This window comes from Uloborus diversus, chromosome 2, assembly GCF_026930045.1.
Source record: "Uloborus diversus isolate 005 chromosome 2, Udiv.v.3.1, whole genome shotgun sequence".
Lineage (NCBI taxonomy): Eukaryota > Metazoa > Arthropoda > Arachnida > Araneae > Uloboridae > Uloborus > Uloborus diversus.
Genome location: NC_072732.1, coordinates 11,341,412 through 11,369,003, shown reverse-complemented (window position 1 = coordinate 11,369,003; position 27,592 = coordinate 11,341,412). Strand labels below are relative to the sequence as shown.

The 27,592-nt window shown below is 32.3% G+C and overlaps 1 protein-coding gene across 1 annotated transcript in view; it reads right to left on the bottom strand.

Moving 5' to 3' along the window:
- The window catches only part of LOC129216952 (integrator complex subunit 12-like), a 45,222-nt gene that overhangs the window by 9,938 nt on the left and 7,692 nt on the right, over positions 1 to 27,592 (bottom strand). Inside the window, 4 exon segments of the mRNA XM_054851173.1 lie at positions 6,735 to 6,827; positions 8,659 to 8,725; positions 16,387 to 16,595; positions 22,239 to 22,364. Coding sequence (XP_054707148.1) covers positions 6,735 to 6,827; positions 8,659 to 8,725; positions 16,387 to 16,595; positions 22,239 to 22,364 — 495 coding nt within the window.

Genomic DNA, 27,592 nt, shown 5'->3' with positions numbered 1-27,592 from the left:
TTAAGGAAGCCAAGAGTGCTGGTAGTGTTAGCTACCAGTCCTCGGCTGGAAGTGACTGAGCTGGCGGTGTATTTCACATTTGAATCTAGTTTCTTTTTCTTAGGTTCACCAAAAAAAATGCATCTTTAATAGAAATTCGCTGTTGTGATTTTCTTTTAGCACTCATACCTGCATACTCGATCGAATGCAACTGCAACACAGAATATAATAGAGAGCGTAAAAACGAATGCTGCAATTGATCACGCACTACAAGTTTTGTACAGGACACATGGGGCCGGTTTAACCTAAAAAATGGCTACAGAAGATTATGTGACGTCAATTCACAAAATTCTGTTTACATGGTACGTGCTGCCATCTATGAGTTTTAGAGTGTGAGACGTCATTGGTTAATAGTTTTATTTATTTAAAAAACTTTTGCTTGTGGGAATAGTTAGGGGTCATGCTTTCTTTTTTTTTTTTACAGAAAAATAAAAAATATATAGAAAAACATAACCGATGGAAAAATTAAGGAAAATGTAGGTGGGCAATTTTATTTGACTGTGGAGCCAATTTTATTTGACTGTGTGGGCAATTGCCCAAAAAAAAAAAACATTAAAATATGCCCTGCAAGACCTAGGGCCTGTATAAAAAGTTCCATTTTGTATTTTTAAAGTTTTTTTTTGCTTTAAACTTTCAATGTCTTAAAGCTGCATCAATTTTTGAACATTTTCAGTTGGAAGTATGCATTTAGAACTAACGATTGCAAAAATAGAGGTTTTGCAGATCAAACAGGGACGCTCTGTACACACACACACACACAAACGTTCAAGAAAAAATCAAATGAAGAATTTGAGTCATTTTTAACTTGTTATGAATTTTTAGGAATTGTTAATTTCAAGTAAGTAGTTTTTCATAAGCAATGAGATTTTTTTTATGATTGATTTACAGAAATTTTAAATTTGTATGATACCTTACACGTCATTTCTGGTAAACAATCTCTAAAAATATTTAAACACCATTTTTTCTTATTGTTTTAAAGTAATATCAAACAATGAAAGTGAGTTTAAAATATTCCAATTAGTTGAAAAATGAATGCATGGGGCAAGAAATGACAAAAAAAAAAAAAGTTTTCATTACTACCCTCTATAAGTTGACCACCTGTCTAAGTTGACCACCAAAGTACTGCACCGCAAGTGGTCAACTTACACAGGTTTCACTGTACATTGATGACCTCTTTTGTGTATAAATTTTCCTAATTTTTCTGAACTTAGCAAAACTATTTATCATAGTTCATTAACACTCAAAAAGACCAGTTATAATCAAAATAGCTTTAATTTCTTGGATATCAACATACAAATTGACTCAAATTGTTCCACTACAATCTATGATAAAAGACGTGAATTCAATTTCACAGTTAACAGCTTACATGATTTTTCCTCCTGCCTAAGTAAAAAGGTTTTTATTGGCATTATTGTTTCGCAAGCTATCAGAATTAAAAGAATTTGCAATACCATTTCTGCATTTAAGCAAGAAATTTCAGTACTCAAAAACTTACTTTTTCATAATAACTTCCCTAAAAATCTAGTTGAAAACATCTGCTTAAGTATAGCCTTTGATGAACATTTCGCTTCTTTTGAAACTGTTTAACTGTGTAAATGTATGATACAACCGTGACAAACCATTTTTTTATGAATCACCGTGGTGGATAAATTTTTACACGTGCGAAACAGGCGACTCGGTATGTCTATGGACCGATTTCCGGATATGTTTTTATGTTTTTAATGTTTTGTTGACAAATGGATTGGCTTTTTTATCAGGCTGAACAATGGACAGGATTTGTTTACGCAGATTTCAAGGTAAGACAATTTTGTTATTGGCAGGTACTGTCCCGTGGATGGCTAATTATCGGAACTTGTTTTCCTAATTAGTCGAGGCGAAACCCCCTGCTTTTAGTTTTAGGTTTGAGCTCTAGTTTATTGTTTTTAGCTTAGCAAGTGGTGCGTTTGCCCATTGTTACTCTATATTACATGTACTGGAGCTTAAGCATTCTCTTCTAGTTTATAGTTAAAATTTTGGTCTTTTGACCATAATTAATGAATCCTCCACGGCTGATGAGCTCTGGATTCACTCTTTTTCTATTCCTACTTAATAGCTGTTTGCATTTTTCCTTTTTATCATCATTTGTTATTTATAATTTGTTTAATATTTGTAATTCTGTTTGCTTAATTTTATATTTACTTGGCTTTTTAGTTTTGCTGCGTTGCGCATCTATGGGCTCTTGGTGTGGTCTTTTCAATATTTTTCACTTTTATTATTATTATTATTATACATATATATATATATATATATATACTGAAATAAAATAAAATTAGAAAAGAATAAAATAAAATGGAGTAACCACAAGCCCAATGTTGCGCAAAGCGGCCAAACAAACTGCCAGGTAAATATTACAAAATGCAAACAATAAACACATAAGGGATTTACAAAATTAAACAAATAAGAATACTAAAACTATTAATGAGACTAAGTTGATGAAGTCAAAACTCCTCAGCAGTGGAACCTTCATCCTAAGGTCAACAGACCCAAAACTTTTAAAACTAAAAACTAAAGCAGGATGTCCAGTTCCGAAAATGCTAGCATTCAGGAATACATAGGGCTAAACGCACCGTATGAGAAAAATGAACACAGATTTCTTGGAACTAGGACCTAAAACTATACACCGGGGTTTTGTCTCCACTATTAGAAGCCAATGGCAATCAATAATAGTCCTCCATATATAATATATATATATATATATATATATATATATGTTACGGCTAAAGTAAGAACAGCAGGTAAACCTAGTTTTAACCAGTTAAAGTGGGGATTAGCAACGCTTTGCGGCTAAAGCATGAAGAGCTTCTAAAGTTTTCCCCTTTAACCGGATGAAACTGGGTTTAACCATCACGAGGCTAATACTGGATCTTACCAACTCGTGAGCAATTTCAGAGCATTTTTGCTACGCAGTTCGTTTGTAATGTATATGTGTATTTGCTTCTGCAGAGGGAGTTAAAAGATGGAGATCGAAAGTATGTTCAAATCAAGTTTCGATTAGAAATTCGAAATGATTCTATCTTCTAAAGAAGGTAATAATACTTTTTGTATGAATAGTGTACAATATAATCAGTTTATTGAAGATGTGAAAGAAGCTAAGCAATCTGCTAAAAGAACAATGATTCATGATCATTGTGTGAAGCGCTTCGACATATGTAATGTTGGTAGCATTGATAAACTAATAGCTTTTGTTTATACAACGGACCCTGTAATTAAATATTACGTGGGAAATAAAGATATGTTTGACATTCTTCATGAAATACATATGTCCATCGGAAATGGTGGTAGAAAGAGAATGGTGAAGGAAGCTCAAAAAAAAAAAAAAAAAAATCACTCACGAAGCTATAATGTTATACCTTCAGCTGCGCAAGTCGTGTCAAATGAAGTTAAAATGTGGTAAAAAAGGTGTTGTGATCAAACTGATTTTATCAAATGAAATGAATAGTTGTTGCCAAGAAGATTTGATTGACATGCAGACTAATCCTGATGACAATTATAAATTTATTCTCGTATACCAAGATCATCTGACGAAGTTTGTGCAGCTTAGTCAGTTGAACAGTAAGACTGCTGAAGAGGTCGCTAAAGTGCTGTTGGACATTTTTTGCATATTCGGATCCCCGTTAATTTTGCAGTCCGATAATGGGAGGGAGTTTTCCAACAAAGTGGTTGAAAATTCAAGATCTCTATGGACAGGATTAAAAATAATATACGGGAAACGTCACAGTCAAAGCCAAGGTAGCGTGGAAAGAGCAAACCAGGATGTTCAAAATATGCTCATGACCTGGATGAAGGACGAAAATTGTGAAAAATGGTCTGAAGGACTTCAATTTGTTCAGCTAATGAAAAACAGAGCCTACCATGGTGGCATAAAAATACCCATATAAAGCAATGTTCGGCTGTGATATGAAAGTTGGTTTGAAGTCATTTGGTCTTCCGAATGAAATATAATTGATACTTGAATGATTGAAAAGCGATAGCTTTGTGCAAGGTAAATTGGATAAAAATGGAACAACGTTTAAAAGCACAAAAAGGATAAAAAGTTTATAAAAACGCAGACATGTTTCGGAGGCAATAGCCTCCTTCCTCAGTGCGAAATGTACAAATGGATGAATCAAGGTCAAGGGAGAGTTTAAATTGCGTAACCGGAAAAACATTGACCAATCAGCTATCAGCGAGTGCTGAGGCAAAATATGACGTATTCTAACATGTAAGATTGAATAAGATTGGAGAAAAATGCGGAACAGCAAAAGACTCATTGCAAAGATTATTTAAGTTTTTTATGAATGTAAAAGGATTCCAGAAAATCTAATTCACCTACTGTTGTAGGTCTGCAAATGATCTTGGCTTCCGAAAAGAGAAAATTGTGCCCTGTGTCCCAACAATGTTTATCAATGGAAGATTTGTTCACTTTTATCCAATAAAATATAATTGATACTGTGCGAAGAGTACTTAGAGGAATTAATTACGAACGAGAAAGAACAAGAACAAAGCCTCAAAGAAACTGAAAGTGAAGAAGAAATGGATTTAGTGCTGAGTGTGAACTGTGCAAAAACATAAATGGATTATGTGATTTATGCTCTAAAAAAGATAACATAATAATAGAAACAAAGTAAAAGCAAACTTAGCAGAACAGGCTAAAAAAGGATATCTTTGTCCAATACTAAGTATCCACTTTGCAAAGTTGGTGATGACGTAAGAGTAAAAATTCCTGACATAGATTGAGGTAGGGATGACTTTAGAAATATTATTTTAACAGTTCTTGAATGTATTGAGAACGGATCATATAAATTGGGTATTGAGAAAGTAACAATTCCTGAAATGTTTTCAAGAAATCAATTTACTGTAGGTGAATCCCAATTTGTAAACATAGGGGATGTTTCAGACGAGAACAAGTCTTTACAGCAACTTGCAAACCTACAATCAACTTCTGGTGGTCAAGGATTCAAAAAATGCCACTGTAAAACAAAACGTGGAACCAAAAAAGTCTTTGCAAAGCGGCAAATATTTTACTTAACTCTAAATGCCACTCAAGTTTAACTTGCAATAACAAATAGAAGTTAAAAATACCTCTGATTATTTTAATTCTATTTTTATTAATAACATGATGTCCTCATTCATTAATTACTTTTAATTTATATTTTATTGATAACTTAATATCTTTATTTACGATATACTTTTATTTGTGTACTACCTATACCTACACCTATAAGAAATTGCTTCATAAAAATTTACAACGTAACTGCGGACTTTAATCGACTGGGGTTGGTTAGACCCAGTTTTACCGGTTAAAGCAGGAAACATTAGGAGCTCTTCGTGCTTTAGTTGAAAGACATTGCAAATCCCCGCTTAAAGCGGTTAAAGCTAAGTTTACCGGTTATTCTTATTTTATACATATACATATATATATATATATATATATATATATATATATAGATAGATAGATAGATACATATATATATAGATATATATAGATATATACATATAGATATATATAGATATATCTTTATATATTCACATATATATATATATATATATATATATATATATATATATATATATATATCGTACACCTAGTACAACACTGCCTTATCTGCAAAAACTACTTTTCGGGAAAAATCAATTTAAATGTAATTGCGCCTTGGTTTAAATTCTTGTAGTAACACATTAACACATCTCAAAAATATGGTTAATGTTTTTCTTTTTTTCCGTTTGTGGATGTCTTGCATTTTAATAGAACTAATAAAATGCAACAAGACGTGTATGTAACTCAAAATTGACAATTTTTGATTTGTGGTACCGTTGTATTAGGTGTGCGATATACATACATGATAGAAAAAAGTTCCGGTTGCACTGGTGATAACATGAACAAAAAAAGATAATGATAGAAAATGAATTCAGGTCACCAATCTTAACAATTTAAAATGGTTAAATAAGTGGACTCGAAAACAGCATTTAATACTTAATTGCAAATAGCACTACAGTTTGCAGTTGTTGAACATAGCAACATAGAAAGGAAAAAATATAATCTGTGCACACAACTCTAAACTATCTGCAAGTATGAAAAGCAATATACAGTGGGTAAGCAAAATTTTAAGTAAGACTGCATTTTGCTTTTAATCATACATCCATAAAAGCAAGAAGTGAACTTTTTTCATTAATGTATCTTCATATTTTGAAGATAACTAATCTTTAATATTGATATTTATTAATGATTATCCTGAAATACACACATGCACAGCAAATGTATCTGCATAGCAACAAATGTATCCACACATGGCATGTGCATCTATATTATCTAGCGATGCATTGCAGTTATTTCTGCGAGCAGGCCAGTTCACAAACCACTGTTAATGTTCACTCAGGAAATATTATGCTAAAAAAGTTCAACATACTTGCAAAAAAATGCATAATTTAAGAATAGAATTTGCTTCAAAAGAAAATGTGTACTTAAAAAAAACTATTGATTAAAAAATAATAAGTACTTGTAAGGAACTTTAGAAATTCAAGGTATAAGCATCCCCCCCCCCCTTTTGTAGGAACCCTGATATTGTCTGATGAGCTACGTTCAAAAACAACTAAATCCTTTCTTTTTCATGCTGTTCAATAGTATTGCTAAATAAGATAAATTAGTTATCTATTGTAATAATGAACATGAGCTTTACCATTTTCTTCATGTTTTTAACGCACTTGGCACAGTACCAAATGCGACGAGGGTCATTGACGTCATAGTCGGAAGCTGGAGGCCTGTGACATTCCTGAAAGAGAAAATCATTTAAATAACACCATTGAACTGATACATACTTTTACTTGTAAAATTTTGCCCAAAAAAAGTGTACCCAAAACTAAACTAGTGGAATAAAAATATACTGAAAGATGAAATCTATCATTTAATGACTATACATTTAAATAATACAGAATTGAATAAATTTCTTCTTAATGTAAGCATTAAATATTTTGAAAATGCAGTAGAGATAATATGTTTATAAAGAACAAAATATTATTAATTAAATTTCGACATATGAAAAATTTTATACTTGAGGTATTGTATGTCCTTTATGTAAAAAATTTTCTCACACAGAAGGGAGCTGCGTAAAAAAATTTAATTGCCCACCTATAAAATTTATTAAACACTAACCTCATATATTATTGAGGTTAGTGTTTAATAAATTTTGTAGTGTTTAATAAATTTAATAACATGTTAATGCTTAGAAATAAAATTATAATCTACACAAGCAAAAGAAAAAAATTTCCTTTTAAACTTGCTGAATTGACTCTGATTTTCCAAACATTGACTCTTACTTTAACTGATAGAGTCAGCCTGATTAACAGATTTTAAATCTAAAGCAAAAGCACAGGTTATATTAAGCATTTTATACAAAATGTTAACATTTAAATAACACATGAAATTAAAGAGAAAGTCAATTCAAACATTTAGATGTTGCTAAAAAAGTTTTCTGGATTTTATTTAGTGTTGCATGATTGTTTCATATAATAAATTTTCAATTAGATTTCTCAAACTTCATTATTATTTTTTTAATTGTGACCACATCAAAACCTGTTTTGACTAACAACATACAAATAGTTCTTTTAGAAGCCTTAGAACTTCAAAATTGGAACTTAACAAAAATTTTGAATTTCGACAAACTAATTTACACTTAACAAATATTTAGATCCAATTATTTACAATTAAAAAGACAGCATGAATTAAAAAAAAAAAAAACATGAATGGGGGAGGGGGAGAGAAGAAATTAGTTGATACCGATTTTTAGTTAAATGGAACCACTAAACATAATGATTTGAAATTAAGCAGCTAGAAATTCTTTTTAAAACATTTTAAAGTACAAAAGTGAATGAATAACTAAAAAGATATCGTTAAAAACAAGTTTCCAAAAAAAAAAGGTAAAACTTGCTTCGAAAAGTAGGCAGTACAGAAAATTAAAAAAAAAAAAAAAAAAATCTCATAGCAATAGTTGGCCACCAATACAGTTTAATAATTTTAATTGGCAACAAAAATGCTTGACATTAGTTATTAGGATAACATGGACCTTGGAGAGTTGTGGTTTCAACATATGGTTCCACAATACCATAATGCCACACAGCAACAGAAACAATGTTGTTGTCCAGAAAATAATTTTCTAAATGTGCAAAACAGAAAGCAAAATGATGAGAACTTCAATATACATCTAAGTTTCATATTTGCAGCATTCAAATTATTTATGTTCAAAAGCTCATAACTTTTGCACGGTTAAAGGGGTTCTGTAATCCTAAAACAAATGTATAAAAGTTTTTACAATTTTTATGCAAATTAGCCACAGTTAAAACTTATTACAGTTGTAATTGTACTAAACGAACTCTCAAGTGGACTCTCAGATTTTTTTTTTAATCATACTAAAACTGTGATAAATTTGTAAATACTACCAGAAAGATTAAGCAACAACAACCGCACCTAACTTCGGAAAATAAAGTATTTTAAGAAGTTAGCCTTTTCCGCAAGAAATAATTTCACTAAATCACATTGTGAATCATTTACTGCTGAAACAAAAAATAAAATTGATATTACAACTAATGACTAGTGACAAAACTTACTTGATGATAAAGACTATGGCATTCTTGACATTCTATCAGTTGATTACCTTGAGTAACATCTATTTGACTAAATAAAAAATAAATATAAATTAAAGAAAAAATGAGCAAAACAAAATAAAAATTTAAAAATGTAAAATATTTGTTTAATGAACTGTTTTATCATAAAATGTTTAACTTATGAGACTCTACATACACAAAAAACTTTAAAAATCCAAGTCATTTATTTTCTGTATTTTCTGTGAAAAGGAATCTTTAGAACACAAATAAAGATCCCTGTAGGAGAAACAGCCCTGTATAGCAGATTCTTGAGACAGCCCGCAGGGACTATTTCTTAGTTGGGGGAGAGAAAAAAAACTAAAATTGCTTTAAAAATAAGATCTTAAATTTTTGCTAATGAAGATTTGTACTATATTTTCTGAGATATAATCCATAAGTAGCCCGTACTTGCATTAACAACTTATTTTTAAGCATTTCTCGGTGCCAATTCAGATATTATGAGTATTTTAATGTCAGTTTATCTTGTAGTCAATTTTTACTTTCTTCTATATCTAATATATACAAGAAAGTATTGGATTCGTGCAAATTTTCGAATTTCGAAGGATTCGAACGTTTTGAGGTGTGCTGAGTCCATTTCGACTATTTTTGGAAAATGTCTGTGTGTGTGTCACGTCTGTGTGTGACCAGTTTTTTGTGGCCGCTCTACAGCAAAAACTACCGCATGAAATCGAACCAAATTTGGTACACATATGTGCCCCTATGTGAACTTGTGCCCATTGGTTTTTGGCACGAATTCCTCCAAGGGGGGTGGAGCAATGGGACGTTTTTTGAGTTACGCGTGCTTGCTATTCCTCAGGAAGTAACTGGTGGAATCAAACAAAATTTGGTCCATATGTTGCCATCAACAGGAACAGGTGCTGATTCAATTTTGGTGTCAATAACTCAAACGGGGGTTGAGTTATAGAACGTTTTTTGTCGTCAATTGTGACTGCTGTATCTCAAGAAATAATGAACGGAATGAAAGAAAAATTTATCGGCAAGTAGCCCTTAGTGGGTATAAGAGCTGATTTTATTTTGGTGTCAACAGCTAGAAAGGGGGTAGCGGCATCGCCTGTTCTTTTTTTCCATTGTGAGTGCCCTATCTCAAGAAGTAATACTACGTTCTGGTTGAAATTTGGAATATATGTGAATCCATATGTAAACAGGCTTTGGTTCAATTTTGACGCCAATCGCTCCAAGAGGTGTTGATTTTTTTTTTTTTTTTTGCGAATAAAAATAGCTTTATTAATGCAACAATAAGAAAGATAAATCGTAATAGATTGTCGTCTGCATATTTCTCGTGATTTTAATTGTATGGAAATGATCGGAAATATTATCTCAATGATTTAAAATTTTTAACTGTTGCCAACTTATGTTTGTTAACAAATAAAATATTTGTAATTAATTCAAGCAAGGCTTTTAAAATACCTTTCATTTTTCGCTCTTTGCTTTGCTTTTGCAATAATTCAGACATTGGGATGGTCGTCTAGTTTTTGCATGTGTAATTTTGTTTTTGTTGGGAATATTGCATATTGTCAAGCATGGGGAGGAATCAGAAAAAAAAAGAAAAAATATAGAAGAAAGTTTCGTGATGGCCACAACATACTAGTTTATTTTTGATCAGTGACGCATACAGCTGAAAACAATTCTGCAACCAGGATGAGGACATTTCAAAGACCTAACTGTTTGGTCAAAATGATTTGTCAAATTCTCTTGAATTTGCAAAAGCCCTTAAAGGAGAAATAAAAGAATTAAAAGGTTAACAAATTTTGAAGTTGCTATAATGGATCAATAGGGAAGTTTTCTCTTTAATGTAAAAACTGACTAAATGAGTGTGAGTGCAAACAAAATTGCAACCATCTGAATTATTCTTGTGTATACTAGAAAGTAGCCTGTCATGGTATGACCGATGAAAATTGTTTCTACATTTGAACAAAGCAATTGCCTGTTTGAGGATATTTTGATAGTTGAAATTTTAACCCTAAAACCAGTAGATGAACCCTAAACTCCAGTAGATAGCGTCAATTCGCATCTCCAGAGCTCGAATAGGCTAGCTTGCTGTGATTTACAATGCAACCGAAAAAGGAAAAACATTCTATTTCACGTGTTTTCTTTGGGATAAATTACAGCCTATAGATAGTTTATAGTGCAATGTAATTTCAGAACAATAGAAAAGAAAGCTTTCTACAAACACTATGATAAATTACTGCCATTCACTAATCTTCAAAGCAAGTTATAAGTTGCAGCATTTGTTTGTTTTACCTTTTTCATCCACCATTAGACAGTGGTTGCAACGCCCCCATAGTTTATTGGAGTTGCGAATTGTTTTGGTTCCTTCATTTTTTCCTAAAATGACATTCTTACCAATAAAACTGCTAAGTCGCCAGATCGAGTTCTGCCTTGTCACAATAAAGCTTTTCTATGGATGTCAAACATTACCAAAACACATTATCAAATTATCATGCCGAAGCGCAAGTTTCATTGTTGAAACATGCAGGTTACTTCATCATCGGCTATTATTTATATGAGGATACTTCTGAATATTCCAATTATTACAACTAGTAACTCTCTGAGCTATTATCAGAACTAAAAAACGATGAATGCAACATACGATTTTTGTGCTCTATCACCATTCTAAACATAACTTTTCAAAACAATGCTCTTCTGTAAAACTTCCAGGAATTTAAAATAGATAGATACTAATGAAAATTTATAATACATAGTCAATTCTCGATAACTGGAATCTAAAGGGACCGACGAAAAACTTCGACTTATCAGAAGTTTGACTTACTGCTAGGTTTGGTTTTCGACACATTAATATGAAAACCATCAATTATTTTAATTAATATGTACGTATAGCAGACAAAATTACAGAACTTAAAAGTTTTTGAGCGCAACCTGCAGTTTCTCCATGAAGAGTTCTGAAGACGAAGTTGTGTCTGGTCTTGAACTTCTCCAGCCATCCAGCACTGGCATGGAAATTTTCTATGTTTAGTAATATAGCAAAATTAGTTGCTTTTTCACGCAGCAAACATCTACTTATAGGAATGGCATGGTCTTGAATTTGATACTGCTACAACCACTTGAATAGAACTGATGCTACTTCGGGAAAGGTGCACATCTTCATTTGGTTCAAGTTGGGATTCATGGATTCGTAACGTTTTTTAAGTTTCTCTTTTAATATCGTTGACAGGGTATTTGGAGCCATTCTCCAATGTTACCAAATGCTCTTTCTTTTTGATTGTTGGATTACTTATAATGTTATAAATAAGATTTACTTTCTTAGTCCCAGGTTTTTAGCTTTTGCTTAAACATCTAGAGAAAACTTTATCTCTCTCTCTTGGGAGCTCATCAGCAAATGCTGGAACTAAAAAATGAAGGGGAACACATCTTAACTTAGGTCCGCCTTTGAATAAAGGTACAATAAGTTGACCAGCCAACTTGACAGCTTAAAAGCAGATTCGTAGTCCAGCAAATTGTCTAAGTGTAAACAGTACAGTATATAACAAAAGAAAACAAGCTATACTCATTTCCGCATGTGTAACCCCTTTATTGCACATTCGCTCAACAGGTGTTCTCTTTGCTTTAGAGGTCTATTGTGCAGGAATTGCAAGTGAAGGTGAATGGATTTTTCTCTCATAGTCACTTTAATTGCATATTCTTTTTTTTTTCTTTTTTTTTTTGTTCTTAGTCATCTTTGAAAAAACTTCGAGTTAAAGGAAGTTAACTTCGATATATTGAGCATAATTAGCATGGAATTAAAGACAAAGGGATCGGGACTTGATAAAAACTTCGAGCTGTAGTAATATTCGAGTTAACGGACTTCGATTTATCCCGAATTGACTGTATTTTTTATGAGTGGTACCAGTTTGAAATGACTCATACGCAAATATAATAAAGTTTTTAAGTGGGAGTGGCAAAATAACAAGTGCCAGATTTTCCTCAATTACACAATATAAAATACAAAAAGGGTTAAAAATAATGGTAAAAACAAAATTACTAATGTTCATGCAGTAGAATCACATAGTGAACAAAAATTTACCATATGTTTTAGGAATACCTCCTCCTTTCCACATTAAAAAAACAATAAAACTTGATTTAGGAACTTAAGTTTGCTCCATCTCAGAAAAATTGAAAATCTAGCACTGGTGCCAGATTTTACCTCCCTCCAATAACTTCTGATTGCAAAAAAAAGGTGTAGGGGGTGCCTAAGTTTGGTCATATTGATCTCCTCCAAAATTAAATCATATATAAGCCATTGCGAGCAAAACAGATAAAACTGTTTTTTTTTTCCTTCTTAAAATGAATTTGTCAGAAAATTTGCAAAATATACTGACTTTACTGACTAAATTTAGAAAACACTGACCAAGTTGAAGAATACTGACTTCTACAGACCAGTTTCATGCTCTATTTTTTTTTTTTTTTTGGTGAAAATCATGACTTCCCATGACAAGTTTCGATCATGGTCGAAATCCATGACTTTCATAGCGTGTAGGAAATCTTTACAGGGTATCTGCTACTTTTTGAGTTTTGAAATCCATGACTTTCCCTGACTTTCTATGACTTCTGCTCCTAGCTTTCCATGACTCACGTTCCTCAAATCCATGACTTACGCAAGTTACTTCATTTGACAGTGACATCAAATTTGCGCATAAATATAAATAGAGACTATAAAGCAGTATAACTTTGTTTTAGGAAAATATTCTTTTTATCTCAGCTTTGTAAATAAATCTAAACAAAAGCAGCAAAAAATATTCAACTAAATATGTATATGAAAAACAAATGATGCAACAATTTATTGAGACAAAAATAAGTACGAGAATTTAAGAACATTTAAAATCTAAAATAACCCATTATCTCCCCAAAGTGCAATGTGAAATTGTAAAATACAAATTTAGTAAAGGCACTCATACATTAAACAGAAAAACAAACTTCAAAATACTTAGTTCCACAGTCATCATTGCTAAAGATAAGTTAGTAACAAATCTGAATACGATCGGTATAGTTATTCAATTGTAATGTACAAAAGCAAGCTTACCATTAAACATAGAAACTTCAAACTGTTATTTCTACTGTTTGTGTGTGTTTTTTAAAACATTGTAGAAAAGCTATGATACGAAAAAAAATCCGATGAAATCATTTTGTTCTTTCGAGATCGTAAGAACAGCGATCGGTCTTGAGCGCGAAATCCAAAACCAACAGTCAGTTTCCATGACTTTTGAACATTTTACACTGAGATCCATGACTTTCCATGACCAATTTCGATCATGTTTGAAATCCATGACTTTCCCTGACTTTCCATACGCGCGGACACCCTGTCTTAAGCTTCCAACAGTGATAAATTTACTGTATGCTCAACGTATCCGTAATCTACACCCTAACAATTTTTCTGTACTAATTAGTGATGTAAAATACCCGGGTATTTATTTTTAGGGGTAAATACCCAGGGTATATACCCGGGTAAATACCCAAAATGGGTAAATACCCGGGTATTTATTTCAAAAATGTATATTCAACTAAAATAATTTTCTGTATGTATTCCATTATGTATATATACAATGAACCATATACAAAACAATAAAGTTTTGCCCAAAAATTGTATTTTGATCACATATTTAAAGAATTATTGTGCGAAACAGCTTAGCAATCTAATATGATATTCACATTAAATGTGTTGGATATGTCTAATCAATGTTGATAGCCAAATTTCAGATATAAAAAGTCATTCTACAAGAAGAAAAAAGCTTAACTGGTTACAAAAAAAAGCAAACATCATTTTTTAAGGTCCTAGTCTTTTATAACCCAGTAATATGTCCCTGCATGACATCAAAATGTAAGGAAGTGTCGCTCAATTTATTATTACTATTTATTTACCTATATCTTATGCAGAAATTTCCTCCAAACTTAGTTCAATTGTTCAGGTGTATTCTGTATCACACACACACACACACACACACACACACACATATATATATATATATATATATATATATATATATATATATATATATATATATATATATATATATATATATATATATATATATATATATATATATATATGTGTGTGTGTGTGTGTGTGTGTGTGTGTGATACAGAATACACCTGAACAATTGAACTAAGTTTGGAGGAAATTTCTGCATAAGATATAGGTAAATAAATAGTAATAATAAATTGAGCGACACTTCCTTACATTTTGATGTCATGCAGGGACATATTACTGGGTTATAAAAGACTAGGACCTTAAAAAATGATGTTTGCTTTTTTTTGTAACCAGTTAAGCTTTTTGGATGCCCTGCCCCAGCGACCTGTTCGATTGGCGTGGCATCGGATTTTCGTCTCTGGCAAATGGATACCTAGACATAGACATAGTTGTCGACGAAATGTTTGAAATCATGTGGTATGTAATTTTTTCTTTTTATTTTGCAGGTCAGAGCTGGGGGGTTGGTAATACATGACAGCATATTACTAATAAGCATACTATTTACATATATATAATTTATTGCATATATCCAAAAAATAAACATATATAACGTTTGATAATATTCCTGCCTTCTATATTAAGCCTTATAAGTAGCTACACATATTAGTTCGTTAATTCAAATACATATACTTTTACTTTCTAATCAATTTTGCTGCATGTATGATACTGACCCGCACAGAAACCTTGCAGAATATTTAATATGCCAGCTGCTCCAGCTCTTCGTAAACGTAGCAGCAGTTTAATACCCATGATTTCATCAATTCTTGTTTTCAATGTTCCTAGTTTATTTTTTAACGTTCCATGTTCATTTTTGCTGTTGTTATTTTTGTTTATCTTTTTGTTACATACACTTTTTTCTGTGCTACCCGTGTATGTGAAACTACACACTTTACTATATATATATATATATATATATATATATATATACACACACACACACATAATATACATAAACATTTAAAATTTTTAATCTTTTATTTTAGGGTTTATGTTTAAAAAAGAAAATATTCACCTTTTAATGCTACCTAAATTTTTTTTGCAAAATGCGCAATTACTAGAGGATTTACCCTGCCTTCGGATAAATACCCAAGAAAATATTTACCTTCCCACCCTACAGGGGAGCAAATGCAAATGAGCAAGGCAACATAAAAGAAAATTTCGCTTTTTTTTGCTTATTAATGTGAAAACTTTCTATATTTTCCATGTTATCACTTAAATATCAGTAAAATAAATAACACCATAGTGTCTTAATAACTTCTCAGTTTATTCTTCCAAACATCCCTCATGCTTCCTTTTTTTTTCATTTTGGATATGACTAAAATAGATTGTGATTTTGAAATCCTGAAGTTCATAATGAATTGCTTATACTTCTCCAATTATGACATTGAAAAGAAAGATTCTTTGGTTCACGATATGTTTCTTTCATGATTTCATCAAGTCTTTCAATAAAAAATATTATAAACTGTGTAATACATATGTATATATCAGTTTTACCAATTTTTTCATATTTAGATTTAAAAAAAAATTTTTATTCACTTTTTTGCATTTTTTATAAAATACCCAGTTTTTGGGTATTTACCCAGGCCTTGGGTAAATACCCGGGTAAATACCCAAAAAATATTTACCTACCCGCCGGGTATTTACCCGATCCACATCACTAGTACTAATACTCAAATTTATACTTTAACTGAGATGAATAACGAACATACTTGCAAATGACACAAGCTAGCCCCATGCCCATGGCAACTTCATCTGCATCCGCATTCTCGTCACTACTATCTGTGTCCTCCTCCCCCTTCATCACATACTGGTCTAGTTTGGGGGGATCAGGACTTGAGGGGTAGTAGGCGTAAACTTGGGGTGATTCCAATTTAGGAATCTTGGCTTCGTGAAAGCCCTCTGGACTATCTTGTTTCATCTGCAGGAGAAGGGAAAATATTAGCAAAAACAGAAAGACGCTGCAATGTACATTGCAGACTCTTGAGAGAGTCTGCACGTTTTTCTCAGTTAGGGCAGAAAATAAAAAACTGAAACTTTTAAAAACAAAATCGCATTTTCTGCGATATAATCTAAAGGGCATATATCTGGGATATGTGCCAAAGACAGTTGAAAGGAACTCTCCTGCTGGGAATTAAGACTTGCACTTATATAGCTTCTTTGGTGATAAAATAAATGTAAAAGCATAGTAAAATGCACAACTATAAATGATTCATTGCACAGCTAAAGTTTTATTAGCTAATATATGTGATTATATTTCTAATCCAGGGTTTGTACTCAATTTTAGAAATAAAGTGAAGGAGTTTTGGAGGAGTTTTTAAGGAGTAAAATGAGATTTTGAAGGAGTACTAATGGGTTGTCATTAAATGATGTTGCACTTTTTTTTCAGCATATTTGACCAACTTCCCCTTTGTTACAAAGTGTCACACATCACCCTACTTCTCCTCTTGTCACATGTCATATTTTTATAAACATATTGTTACAATAACTGTGTGATGTCACTTTTTGTCACAACTTTGTCTCCCCTTGTCACAATTTCATGAACCCGTCTCCCCTCAAGGCATGAAATCACTTAATACAGTACATCTACTTATGCATTTTTAAATATTTAAATGATAATTAGACAACCTGAATTTTGCCACTGAGAGTTTGATGGAGGGAAAAACAATTATCATAAAAGTTGAAAAAATAGTCAAGCACGATTTAAGCATGTTTTACTTCACTTACGAAATGTCTTATTCATCTAATAATATTTTCACCTTCAATTTTTATGACTTCCCTGGTTAATTTGAAAATCACATCTTTATGAAAAAAATAAATATACGAAATTAGCACATTATAATCGCCCTTATACAATCTCCCTTACGACAAAGTTGTCAACCAAAGTATTTAAATTTACTGTCATAGAGGAATATTATGTAGTCTTGAACTAAAAAAGAAGGAGTTGAGTTAAAACCAAAATGAAGGAGTATGAAGGGCCCTTCAAAAAAATTTCCTAAATGAAGGGTTGTTTGAGGAGTTTTGAAGGAGCGTACGAACCCTGTAATCATACATATTAACTAATTTCAAAAATTGAGAAATACAGATCTAAATGTCAGCATCATTCTCACCCTGGCATGCCAACATGGATCACATAGGTTTCCTTCAATCAACAAAGAGCATTTGAACAGACCTCCATTAATTTGATATGCTCAGGGTTCATACTCTATTTGGATGAAAAAATTCCATGACTTTTCCAAGACTTTTTCATGACTTTATAAAAAATTTCATGACCTTGTTACAAGAAGAGAATAGTACAATGTAATTATCAAGCCTGCCAATTTTTTTGGAAATGAGCATTAGCAAAACTTTTACGTGAATGCCACCACCTCATTGAAGCACTTACTTGTGATTGAAAAAATATCAGTGTTCACCATAAAAACCAAGCTATTCTTATTTGTCTTCATCATATAAATTTAGTAAAAATACAGTGAATGGAATATAATGATGTTTAACGTCTAACATTTTTTTTTTGTAAACAAACAGAATGATAATGAATGGGACAAAGGTTGAATGACTCATTAAATAAGTTTCAATAAATTTGCTTCAAAAGTTGCCTTTTAGTGTCAACAATGCATTTAATCACCCACATAACTTCACAGTATTTTGATTCTTTAAAGCAAAGCCACATTCTGCAGTAAATTAATGTTTCTAAGCCAGATATTTACTAAAAAAATAATAAAGTAAATAAAATCAGTAGTGAATAAATCTTCTGATTTAAATGTACTTATTTACTTATTTGCATATATTAAAATTCATACAAATTAATAGGTTTAAAAATTCCCGACATCGAGTTTTGTAGGCCTTATGTTGGGCACTACTGTTTTAGAGTGTTCCCCAATTTCTATATGCTATAACCTGACTAAAGATCTTTATTTTCTAAAATCTTCAACAAATTAAGATAAACTCTGGTAAATTTAAAAATAAAGTCTTTACGAGTGGTGGAAACGAACTTGAATGCAATTGAATTGCATTTTTGAGTGGGCGTGGCAAAATCAAGAATGTGCAAGTTCGCTACTACAGAATAAAAAATGTAAGAAGTGTTAATAATAATAGTAAATTCAAAATGAGTGATGTGCAAGCAATAAAATCACAATGCAAAAAAAGACGAGCGGCTGCAACAGAAGTGGATACAATGAGATTTCAAAATTCAGATTCGTTTTGAGGATTGTTCAATTTTCCAGTTTTAATAGCTTTTATGTGCAATACTGTTATATCACTCAAGAGCTTTAATGCTCTTTTAGCTACTGTTACTTTCTCTTTGCCCAGGACATTTTTCCATGACCTTAAATAAATTTCCATGACTTTGAAAATTAAAATTTTCCACGACTATTCCAGGTCTGAAATTTGCTTATTTTTTTTCCATGACTTTCCAGGATTTCCATGACCTGTACGAACCCTGTATGCTTGAATGAGTCAATAACTATTATTCCACCATGTCATAAAAATTTTGAAACAGCAGATGGGAATTACTGTTTTGATAGATGCATCAATTGTTGAAAAAATATTTCAAGTCTCCAAAGGAGATAGGTTCCTGCTTCATTGCACGAACTATATGAAGAATATGTACTCTTCTTCTATACAATGCAAATAAATTTTGAACATTCCCAGAAATATTGCATACTGCCGTCCCAAGTACAAAAGTCATATCTCACTTTTCATCAAAATTGAGTTATGCTCACCATGTCCTTTTTTGTCACATATCTCACCTAAATACAACGTTTTATGTTCATTTGCCAATGGTAAATATTTTTTTTTTTAAATTCTAAAAAAGTTGCATCTGCATCAAATGCATGGAGGAGCAAAACTTTAAATGGCAATAGCTCGTTTTGAACTTGGCTGTGATAGAATTAGCGGAACTGTCACTCCTGTTTACTTACCATTTATTTAACTTTGTTTACATTCAGTTAAAACGCTGCTCTGTTGCATCACATGACGTAGTCTGCAATCCCACTCTTTTCGCTCATGAGAGGGCGACACCTGTATTAGACTATTATGCAGATTAGCACATGTGCTTAGCCATGATTGGTTGCAGTGTTCTGCATGCAAGGGCGGATCCAGAAATTTTTTCAAAGAGCGGGCGGTTGATTTTTTAACTGACCTCTTACTATACATCTGATTTACACGTGCTTTTTTTGGGGGGGGAGTGCCACATCATTCCTATCTAAATTCTAAAATAGAAAAATTATAAAGGTCTATCCAAGGAGGTCCATGAACCCATTCCTTCCTTTTTCTGTTGAAAGAAATTCTTATTTTTAGCAATTTAAGAAAGAAATTCTTAAATTGCTATTTAGAACTCCAATTTCGCAATAATCCCGGGGGAATGTTAGAAACTCCCTCTCAATAACATCATCGAAGTCACTGGACATATTCCTTCCTCTAACTCTATCTGAGATGTTTACACTAGTATCTTTAAGACTTAAATTTTGCAAAATGCCTGGGGGAGGACCTCCAGACTTCTCCTCCTAACATCAGCCAAGATCGTCTAAAATTGCCATTCTGAAACTTTAATTCTGAAAAGTCTCTGGTAGGGAGATTCGGACCCATTACTTTCCTTAACGACATCAAAGATGGCTTACACTTGCTCTTAAAGACTTCAATTCGGAAAAATTACTGATGTAGGGTCCCTCAAGGGAGGGGCGATCGCCCCCCATCGCCCCTCCCTTGCATCCGTCCTTGTCTGCATGCATATGGGAAGCATCTGACAACTTTCATGTCCCATCATGCATCGATATGTTAATTTGGTTTTCAGATATAAGCGGATGTTTCCTTACTGAGCACTCACTCTCTGACTCACTTTTCTCAGGCGAGGAAGCGAGATGCTACTCACTACCGGTTAGGCTGCTTAGCCATTTTTTACAAACCTTGAGCATGTGCTAGAAGTTAGCCACATTAGATTTAAGTCGGTCATATTAGATTCAAGCTCGGTCTTGTTAGTTATGAGGTGAGCAGCCATGTTTAAATAATCCTGTGGTCTTTATACAGATTTTTGTTTTAAGTTATTTTTAATGTTCTAGTTTGAAATAAATGTTATTGTTTTAAAAAGTGTTTCCATCATCAATGAACTTCCAACCACTGAACACTCTGCAAAATATTAACAAAAGCATATTAGATGTCTATAGCATCGGCTAAGACAACAGGCTGCAGATACGACTTTTGCGCTTTGCATAGCAGTGTAGCTGTCTAGAGTGAAAGCTGAATATTAGGGAGACTTATGTGTAACATTCTGTACGCACGAATTTAACCAAAAGAATTTGAGTCTAAAAGGGATTTTTAAAATATAAGTAGGGATTTCTTAAATTGGATCTGTATCAGTGGCATAGGAAAGGGGATGGTCCGTGTGTCCAGGTCCCTCCCTTGAAGCTAAAAATTAAGCTGTAATGATTAAAATTAAAGTTATTCCATTCCAGATATAAAACTTTTTTCATCATTTAAGAAATTTAACAAATGCAATACTGTGTAGGTAAAACTAAAATCAAATTATCCCTGCTTCAATTAAAGTTTCCAATTATCAGAGTTGGCTGATTTAAGGCAGGACACTCCCCCCTGAGGAATTTCTACCAACTCCACTCTTGCAGGATTTGAAAATTGGAAACGAATACTACTATTATTACTTTTTTGAAGTAAAAAAACAATAACTTTTAGGTTAAAAAAATAATCTAAAAAGTGTACAAGATTATTTTCACTTATAAGTGATAATAAACATTCCATGCAGCAGGTAAAGATTTAGGAAATTCAGAGAAAAATTACTGCTTTTCTTTAAAGAACATTTTACCGCATTTTTTGGGAAACACAAATTAAAAAAAAAAAGTTAAATGAAATAAACATGCATCAAAAAGGATTGCCTGTTTTTACAATCCTGATTGTTTCATCATAGGGATTTTCCTGAAGTTCTAACCACTGAAAAATCTTGTTTTAGGGAATTTTGTTGCTTTCATGAAAGTTCGGGAAATATTTACTTTATTAGGGAGCTGGGGAGAAGGTATCAAATTTCAGGAGTCTCCCAAATGATTCAGGAGAGTTGGCGGGTACGATGACATTTAAGTAATATTTTTAGGCACAGTAAAGGACAAATCACATACGTCGGTCACTAGACAGAAAACACAGATGCAGACCTTCAAAATTTCATTGTACAGAATAACTCTGGTTTAACGATTGTCAAAGGACTGGGAAAAGTTATTGTTAAATCAAGGAGCATAGACATTCAATGCTGGCAAACCCAGAGCAGAGATATGTATCATTAAATTAAGGAAATCATTGAATTGGGTATTGTTAAATCGAAGTTATACTGTACTATGCAAAAGTAAAGTTCATGTTCTCCACCACCATTGAAGCAAGAATAACATATTTACAGACTATAGGATGTTTTGAGCAATGATTGTTTCAATTGTTACAAAGAATTGCCTTATTTTATTGATTGAAAAGATCTAAAATAAAATAATTTCCATCACAGTATCATTTTTACGAGGTGAAAATGATATTCTGTCGAGAAAAAAAAAACATGCATGTGTAAGAACCTGATTACCTTCTCAAAAGGCCGTTTCTCGACCTTCTTCTCCCAGTTGTCACTAAGCGAATGTTTTGAACTGTAACTAGATGCTTCCGTAGGATCACGTGGAGCTTTCTTAATGCTGATCTTGCTCTCTCCTTCCTATAAAAACATTAAGACTTTATTTTAGTAACTTTTAACATTTTTCACTCATCCATTTAAAAAAAAAAAATCAATAGATCACACACTATCAGAAAGATGAAATATATTATGAAGAAATTGATGCAAATTATGGCAAAAATTTTTGATAAAAAAATACAATATGAAATAACAGTAAAAGATTAAGCTTGGGCTTATATTTTTACATTGGGTGTATGAGGGTGATAACAGTTTTACAAAAAAGAAAATCAAAATAAGCTTAAAAGTTTAATTTGACTTTCGACCTAAACCATTTTAGTGTAAATACCTTTTTTTTTAATGAACCCATAAACCTGTTTAAAACACTTATTAAAACAAAAACCACTTACGATCATCTTAATATAAGTTGTGAATATCTCAGCCCTAAAAAAAAAGTCATGTAGTACCTACATCAGATTGTTTAATTCTCACTATTAGTTCACACTCTACCTATATACAGGGTATCTGCTACATTTATAGTATTGAAATCCATGACATTCCCTGGCTTTCCATGACTTTTGCTCGTAACTTTCTGTGACTCACAAGATGCAATTTTTCCAGAAAAAGACATTTTTTTCCCACAAGAATATTTAAATTAGTCTTTTGTGAAAGTTGGATTTCAACCATCTGATCTATGCTTTGGACATGTTTCCAAAATTCAAATTAAATTGAAATGCAATTAGCTCAGAAACTATTATAATTAAAAAAACAATTTTTGCTACAATGCCTAGTGATACACATAAAATAATTATTTAGTTTTACCTTAATTATTTTGCTACCAAGGACATACATTTATAAATCTAAAAATTTTGAAAATATTCCATTAAATTATACGAAGTTTTTATATTGGTAAGTAAGAATTTACAAGTAAACAAAATTATTATTTTTCCCCCGAAAAATATGATATGATACACAATCATTTTCCAATCACTAAAAATAAAGAAAAAATGTTTTAACTGCAAAATGATTTTCCAAAATATAAGAAGCTTCAAACATTTCTATAAATGTTCGGAAACTTTGTGTGGGATATCTTTTAATGTATTACCCCGCATTAGCCAGCATGCCGGGAAAAAGCGAAGTTGACCAGCATGCCAGGAAATTCGAATTTTCCGGCATGCCGGATGATTTGAGGTTTATTTTGTGACAAAACAAAAGTAAATTTCCCCAATCAATTCCAATCAGAAAGCAAACTATTGTTACTGAGATTCGTTCATAATTTTTTTAAATAACTTTTTTTTGGTTCCTTTTAGCGAGGTAAATTTAATTTTTATTGATTGAATAGCTATAGTAAATTTTTCAGCCCTGGCTTAGGGGTGGTAACTTACTGATTAAACGTTTGCTTAGTTTTAATTTAATTTTTATAAAATCGTTCGTTATTGAATAATATGTTTCTTGTTAAAATAACAAAGGACATTGTAAGTTAATATCAGGGTTTAAGCTGGGTTAAAAAGTTCTTTAGAATAAAAGCTAAATTTGATGGAAAAATGTTAGCAAAATGCTAAAATATTACACATTCTCATATATTTATATATGCCTCAGTGTGTTTCATCTCCAGTTGAAAATAAAATTCATATTTCATTTGTGACATCCTTGAAGAAATAAGTACAACAGCAATTTTTTTAAAACATAAAATAAAAAAAGAAAAAGGATTGGTGTTTAGAATGTTGCAGTCCCCTCTTCCTAATAAAGCAGTTTTGGGGGGGACATAATGCTGGATAAGACTAATAGTTATCGAACTTAATTGTAGTTTAAACATCTTAGCTAAGATTTAAAAAAAGATTAAGTTGATTATCACCATGCACGCTTCCTCTCTAGGATCATACATTTCTTCTTTATTTAAAAAAAACTAATTTATTTTTTATTTGACCAAAAAAGAGAAAATGCATTGCTTAATTTTTGCAATTTAGATAGTGTTTTCGCATTTTGCGAAAAATGCGACCGTAGAGGAAACCCTGGTTAATATATTTACAAAATTAAACTGTTTATTAACATTAATAAGATACTTATACTCTTGCGTGATTTTTTAAGCTGAACATATATTTTTTTAGTATTTTCCCCCCTAACCTTGATTTTTCCGGCATACCGAAAGAACCAGGCAAGTATTATTAAAAATCTGGTGACCCTCAAATTTTGCGGCAAGCCGGCTAATGCGGGGAATACAGTAGTTTAATGTCAATTTGGAACTGATGTGATATACCCCACCCTTGGTGACTTTTTTCTGTTGGCGCCAAGAAAGCGTCGCCAAGAAAACGATGTATGACGACATATGTCATACATCGTCTTAGCGATGCTTTTTTAGCGCCAACATGAAACTAGTATGTTGTGGCCATCACGAAACTTTCTTCTATATTTTTCCTTTTTCTGATCCCTCCCCATGCTTGACGAGGAAGCAATATTCCTAACAAAAACAAAATTACACATGCAAAAACTTGACGACCATCCCAATGTCTGAATTATTGCAAAAACAAAACAAAGAGCGAAAATTGAAAGTTACTTTAAAAGCCTTACTTGAATTAATTACAAATATTTTATTTATTAACAAACATAAGATGGCAACAGTTAAAAATTTTAAATCATTGAGATAATATTTCTGATCATTTCCATACAATTAAAATCACGAGAAATACGCAGACGACAATCTATTATGATTTATCTTTCTTATTGTTGCATTTATAAAACCTATTTTTATTCGCAAAAAAAAAAAAAAAAAAAAAAAAAATCAACACCTCTTGGAGCGATTGGAGTCAAAATTGAACCAAAGCCTGTTTACGTATGGATTCACATATATTCCAAATTTCAACCAGAACGTAGCATTACTTCTTAAGATAATGCACTCACAATGGAAAAAAAGAACGGGCGATTGCGCTACCCCCTTTTTAGCTGTTAACACCAAAATAAAATCAGCTCTTATACCCACTAAGGGCTACTTGTCAAAAAATTTTTGTTTGATTCCGTTTGTTATTTCTTGAGATACAGCAGTCACAATTGACGACAAAAAACGTTCTATAACTCAACCCCCGTTTGAGTTATTGACACCAAAATTGAATCAGCACCTGTTCCTGTTAATGGCAACATATGGACCAAATTTTGTTTGATTCCGCCAGTTACTTCCTGAGGAACAGCAAGCACGCGTAACTCAAAAAACGTCCCATTGCTCCACCCCCCTTGGAGGGATTCGCGCCAAAAACCAATGGGCACAAGTTCACATAGCGGCGCATATGTGTACCGAATTTCGTTCGATTTCATGCGGTAGTTTTTGCTGTAGAGTGGCCACAAAAAACTGGTCACACACAGACGTGACACACACACATATATACACACACACATACACAGACAGACAGACATTTTCCAAAAATAGTCGAAATGGACTCAGCACACCTCAAAACGTTCGAATTCGTCAAAATTCGAAATTCGAAAATTTGCACGAATCCAATACTTTCTTCTATATATTAGATAGGGTCTGGTGGGGTAAAGTGGTCATAAATTCGTAGGTTTTCAACTTTGGTGGATAATAAATACAACAAATTATTTAAACACTTCAACTTTTTTTGTTGTTATTTTACATTGCATTATTAAAGAACACAATACATTGAAGTTTAGAAAAAAATATATTGATTTAATTAGTTTTATAACACTTTCTTTTCCCTTTGTGTTTATGACCAATTTACCCCATGGGATGGGGGAAAGTGGTCATAGTTAAAAACAAATGCAAAACCATATTAAACAACCCTAATATTTGTATATTTCAGTTATGTTTATGGTTACAAGTATATGCACTAATATTTGTGTGTATACACGAATATATACGTGTCGTGTAAATATGAAGAAACACGCTCATATATGAGTAGATACATGTATACATCAGATACAAGCATGCACTTGCCTACTTAAGTATATACGTGTATACACAAGTATATAAGCATGTATACGTGATTACCTAAAGGAGTGTTGAAGTATCTACACGAGTATATATGTGTCATGTTTATATACGTGTCACGTATATATACGCGTATAAACGAACGTCATATGCATGTATGCACTTGCATCTCGAGTATACACGTGCATACCTGAGTATATACGTGTATAGTAGATGTATATACGCATACATGTACAAGTGTACATGTGGACACATACATAAGTGTACATAAATGTTTTTACGGGTATACATGAATTAATTCGTGGATGAATCCAGTGCGTGTTTGTGCGTGTTTACTCACATATATACATGTATATATGGAAGCACGAGTATGTACGTATGTATACGTGTAAACACAATTATATACCTGAAAAGACGTATATATGTACATTTACGTGTATACACCAGTACATATATGTATACACGAGTATATACGCTTATATACATGTATGCCTACAGAGTGAATCCAAGCTCTTGAGCAAAAATCTAAGGGGTGTGAGAGGTTAGGATAAGAAGCAAAGAATAATAAGGAGCTTATGGTCGCTGACGCGCTACATGCACACAAAGCCAGAAACTGGTGAATGCAAAACAGGTCACAAATTTTTTACACAAAGATGATTTTACTCAAAATTTTAGTTTTTAGATAATATTTAGAGTACTTGTTAAAAATTACGACTCGTACTAGTTACACGCATCGCAACAAAGGCGCAGCGATGGATGAAAGTTTTTCAAAAGTCTCGTTATTAAAATAGAGAGTGCTTTGTGATTGCGGCGCATGTATTACAGCTGTAGGCCGCAAATTTCTTCAATTGCTGTAAAACTTTCTTACGACCTAAAATGTTGTGTAAAATTGTCTGAGTGTAACAAATTTGTGACCTGTTTTGCATCCATCAGACTTAGGCTTTGCGTACATGTAGTGCGTCAGCATTGTGTTTGTGAACATATGTTCCTTATCATTCTAGCTTCTTATCTTCCCCTCTAACACCTTTTAAAATATTTCCCAAGAGTTTAAACTCACCCTCTGTACTTGTATATCATATGCTTGTATGTAAGTGTTTACTCGAGTACGCACGTGTATATACGTGTCTACCTGAGCATTTAAGTGTTCGTATACATACGAGTAAAAGCAAGTATATACGTGTATAGTCGAATGTATATCTGCATAGATAAAAAATACCTATATCACAGATACCCATATACATATTTATTGGTGCATGTATGTGAATAAGCTTATATACGCGCCTACACGAGTATATGCGTATGCATACGTATATACTCGTATATTTAATCCCATTTA